Below are 4,829 nucleotides of genomic sequence, written 5' to 3'. Positions count from 1 at the left end.
GGGAATTGAACTCAGGACCTTTGGAAGAGCAGGCAATGCTCTTAACCACTGAGCCATCTCTCCAGCCCTGGTTGTAATTTTTTTTTCATAACTACTTTTTGTTTTCTGGTTTTCTTTTGCGTGAGACAGAGCCTCACCATATAGCTCAGGCTGACCTCTAGCCTTCCTCCCCTCTCTCCCCAGGGCTGGGACTAAAGGCGTGCGTCATCATACTCAGCTTTAACTAAATAATATTTTTTAAATTAAGACTTGGCCATGGGCTGGAAGTGGTGGCACATGGCTGTAATGGCTGGCACCTGAGAGGCAGGAAAGCCCATGAGTTCCAGATGAGGCCGGCTAGACAGTGAGGCTGTGCCTCAAAACACCGTGGACTGGGGTGTATCTCAGTGATAGAGTGCTTGCCTCGTAGGTATAAGGGCCTGAGTTTGAACCCTAGCACTGCAAGAAAAAAATCATGGGTCTTGGTTTCATAAATGGGAGGGAATCTGGAGGGAGAATCCCTTAGCGCTGTGCTTAGCACTGACTGTGGAATCAGCACTTGCTTGAGCAGGTGAATTTTGATGAAGGCTCAGTGGGAAAGACAGACCCGGAAGTGACTGCTATGGGCTAGGGCCATGACTCAGTCGGTAGAGCGCTTGCCTAGTACGCGGGAAGTGCCAGGTTCACTGTCTAGCATTACATAAAGTAGTGTGTGGTGGTGCAGCCCTGTGATCCCAGAACAGGTGGGTCCCTGGAGATGAAGTCATTGTTGGCCACAGAGTGAGTTCGAGGTCAGTCTGGGCTACATAGCACTTTTTAGAGCAAGCTCAAAAGCATGAAGTTTGAAGATGAATGGGGAAAAAAATTTAAAAAAGGACATGACTGCTCCTAGGTATGGGGGAGGTGCAGGTTTATTGTAGGTAAAAGGGAGAGTAGGCAAAGGCAGGGACATCTAGGAGAGTCCAGAGTAGTGGCCCTGAGTTGGACATTGTGAGGAAGAGGGGAGACCAAGACGTCAGGAGGGTAAAGGGTAGACAAAAAGGGAAAAAAGATTGGGTGACCAAAATGTCTGGTATACAGGGAAGAGAAATGAGGAAGGGTAGCCCAGTCTCTGGGCTGGAGAAGTTTAGGATAGGTGGCGGGGTATGGGGCCAAAAGAACCCCATGACAGGGACTAAGGGATGCTGAGAGAACCTGGTGGCAAGTCCACTTGATATGTTAAGTAGGCACCCGGGTTAGCTGATTGTCCTGGGTTTGAGACCTAACAAAGACAGCTTGGCTTGCTCTGTAAGCTTCTCTCCACCCCATGAGCCCAGGGCCAGGCTTCTGAGCTTTAGAAAAACTCTGGCTCGAAGTACATAGTGCACAAGGAAGTGTCGCAGTGTATAGGGAGATGGTGTCCTCTGAAACGAGACTGGAAGATTGGGTGCACAGAGAGGCACCCCTCTTACAAACTGTGAACTGCTGGGACTGTGTGGGAAGGAAAAAACTTGCATGCTCTTCTTGTAGGGTTTGTTAAGATTACTACACAGTGTGTGTGTGTGCGCGTGTGTGTGTGGTGCGGGTGAGTGTATGTGTGTACATGTTTGTGTATGCGTGTGTGTGCACATGTGTATGACCATGTGTAATGTGATACATGGTACATGTGTGTGTACATGTCTGTATATGTGCGTGTGTACACGTGTGTATGTTTGTGTGCGTGCACATGTGTATTCCGTGTGTGTGTGTGTGTGTGTGCGTGCGCACATGCACATGCACACGTACCGCAGCATGAGTGTGGAGGTCCAGACAACTCCTCTCCTCTCACTATCCTGGGAAGTGAACTTGTGTTGTCAGGCTTGTCAGCAAGTGCATTACCCCCTAAACCATCTCCTCTGATAGTTTTTGACCATCCTTTGACCAAAGAAATGTTTTGTTCTCTCTTCTGCTTAGATTGTCATGCTCAGGAATGACATTTACCGCTGCCGGGCATCAGGCATCTTTCTTCGATTGGAGGGTGGAGGCTTGATCGCTGGCAACAACATTTACCACAACGCAGAGGCTGGTGTGGACATTCGGAAGAAATCCAACCCACTCATCCTGGTACTTTTCTCCATCCTCTTGGCATTTAGCCTGGTCTCATTTTCTAGAACCCTTGTCTGGGGATGTTTAAGTAGTTCAGATTGGTTCCTGCCCTTTTTTGTGTGTCCTCATGACTTCTTTCTAGGTGTCTGAGCGATGACTTTGGACAAGTCCCTTCCTGAGATCGTCGCACCAATAGGAAAAAGATGGGCTGGACAGGACGTTTTCTCAGCACCTCCTCAGAACTCCTATGTCTGGCTCTGAAACTGATTCTAGTAAAGAGGCACCGTCTGTCCTAAATGGCGTGTGAATCTAAAACTAAAGCCAGTCTGCTCGGTCATTCTTTGTCGGAAAGGACAGGGATGCTTTATCCTCCAGGGGATTTTGTAGGCGTGAGAGCATGGGAAGTCTGGTTTTGCTTTATTCTTGTTTTTTATTTATTTTTATTTATTTATTATGTATACAACATTCTGCCTCCATGTATGCCTGCAGGCCAGAAGAGGGCACCAGACCTCATTACAGATGGTTGTGAGCCACCATGTGGTTGCTGGGAATTGAACTCAGGACCTCTGGAAGAGCAGGCAATGCTCTTAACCACTGAGCCATCTCTCCAGCCCCTGCTTTATTCTTGTTATGAGGTTTTTAGAATGATGCAGACAGGTTCTCTTGCAATTCAAGCTGGCATCATACCAGGTGAAGCTGATGTGAACTCTTAATCCTTCTGCCCCTGCCTCCTGAGCTTTGGGGATTATAAACCTGACTAGCAGTTAGGCTTTTTCCAGCATAAAAACTACATAAAATCCTTGCATATGTGGCCTGGGAGATGGCTCAGTTGATGCCATGCTTGCTCTGCAAACGTGAAGTCTTAAGTTCAGCGTTCACAGGAAACAATAGGCATGGGGAGCTGGAGAGATGGCTCAGTGGTTTAGAGCTCTTAACTGCTCTTCCGGAGGACCTGGGTTCAGTTCCTAGCAGCCACATCAGGCAACTCTCAACTTTTATAACTCCAGCTTCAAGGAATTGCATACACCCGCACACATATGGCACACACATGTGCACGTACACCAAACTTAAGACGAGGCATGGTGCTACCCCTGTAATCCTCACTTTGGGGATGTGGAAACTGGAAGGTCCCTGGGATTTACTGGACAGCGGGTCAAGTCCAGTTGTCAAGTTCCAGCTCACGGGAGAGGCCAAGCCTCAAGGTTCAGAGTGATGCAAACCAACACAGCATCAGCCTCTGGTCCCTATGTTCATGTACACATCCATACATGTGCACAAACACGAGTATCGTATGCACAAACCCTTGCCTGTGCGACCGTTATACTAGAGACTCGTTCCCTCTCTGTCCGGACTTTTCCAGAGATTTCAGGAACTGGGGAATTGTGAGCTTAGAATGTGAGGCTTGTTTACGTACCAGATGCTTCTAAAGTTCTCTGTAGCTATTAGTCATTCTGTGAAATGGAATGATTTTCTAGGGGGAGACGTGGGGTGCAGAGGGTAAAGGACCTTGCTGGCAACTAACAGGGCTGGGGTTTGAGTTCAGACAGACTAAACTCAGGATTGATGTTCTTAGCTCGTTCTAACCAAACTGGCCATGAAAACACAGAGAGAATCCATAACTCTGGATTAAAAAGACACACCCAGCCAGTGACTTCTGCCCATCCCTTCCCCTCACGGGGCCTCTGCTGTGCAGCTGGTGGGTGATGCACTGCCTCCACATAGGAGTTCCCAACGTTGCCAGAAAGATGCGCAGAGTCTGCGGGCAGTGGGGTGGGCAGCTTCAGCAGGCAGAGTGGGGTCTGCCAGCAGTGGGGTGGGCTGCTTCAGCAGGCAGAGCGAGTCCAGGCTTAATGAGATGAGGCAGGGAAGTCCTGTCATATATACCTACCTCTCTAAGCTTCTCAGTCTTTTGCGGGAGAGGTTTGGACACTTTGCATAGCCTCCTTTCTTGGGAAAAAAAAAAGCACCGACACCCCTCCCCCCCAACAGCAAAGACCATATAGTCGTGTTATCTGCACACCCTGCCCGCTGTTGGCATTCTCACACTGTGCAAGGAAGGCAGCTCCATAGCTTAGCCCCTGTGTGTGTGCCCGGGAACTTGTGATGGTGTTCTTGTGGCCATGGCCATCTTGGTGCACTCTCTGCACCCCGACATGCTGCACCTGTCTGCCACATCTCACTTTCACTTGCAGTGTAACCAGATCCACCACGGTCTTCGATCTGGTATTGTTGTCCTTGGCAATGGGAAAGGCGTCATCAGGAACAACCAAATCTTTTCAAATAAGGAGGCGGGCATTTATATCCTGTACCACGGAAATCCAGTTGTGAGGTAGGCACTGCTCTGCCCAGACTCTCTGGCTCTTCCACAGTCCCTTACTCCCCTTTTCTGTGCCTTTCTTCCATTTGAAAGCCTGTTTGTTTACTACAGTGGTGCTGCAAAAGTCTTCATCTATAGTCCCACTGCAGTAACACAGCTGCCCGGTGTTTCTGTCTTCCTTCCAGCTAGCTGCGTGCAGGCATTCTGTTTGGCAGACACTACTGTGCACTTCCAGCAGAGATAACAAAGGCAAGCAGGTGCCAGCTGTTTCTCAGGAGCTGACTCTAGTCTGGAATGAGAAAAGGCACTTGCTAGAAAGCCTGACAAACAGTTTGAGCCCAGGAACTCACATGATAGAGAGAACCGACTATTTCAGGTTGTTCTCTGACTTCTATAGGTGTGCTGTTGAGCCGGGCGGTGGTGGCGCACGCCTGTAATCCCAGCACTCGGGAGGCAGAGGCAGGCGGAT

The 4,829-nt window shown here is 49.2% G+C and overlaps 1 protein-coding gene across 2 annotated transcripts in view; it reads left to right on the top strand.

Annotated features, from left to right (window-relative positions):
- The window catches only part of Fbxo10 (F-box protein 10), a 63,040-nt gene that overhangs the window by 42,557 nt on the left and 15,654 nt on the right, over positions 1-4,829 (top strand). For both annotated transcript variants that reach the window (XM_005362121.3, XM_026786669.1), the window contains exons 4-5: positions 1,912-2,061; positions 4,236-4,372. In XM_005362121.3, the coding sequence (XP_005362178.1) occupies positions 1,912-2,061; positions 4,236-4,372 (287 nt within the window). The remainder of the gene's footprint in view (positions 1-1,911; positions 2,062-4,235; positions 4,373-4,829) is intronic.

This window comes from Microtus ochrogaster, linkage group LG5 (assembly GCF_000317375.1).
Source record: "Microtus ochrogaster isolate Prairie Vole_2 linkage group LG5, MicOch1.0, whole genome shotgun sequence".
In the NCBI taxonomy this organism is placed as follows: Eukaryota; Metazoa; Chordata; class Mammalia; order Rodentia; family Cricetidae; genus Microtus; species Microtus ochrogaster.
Note: the sequence above shows the minus strand (reverse complement) of the source record. Positions and strands in the feature narration are given on the sequence as shown.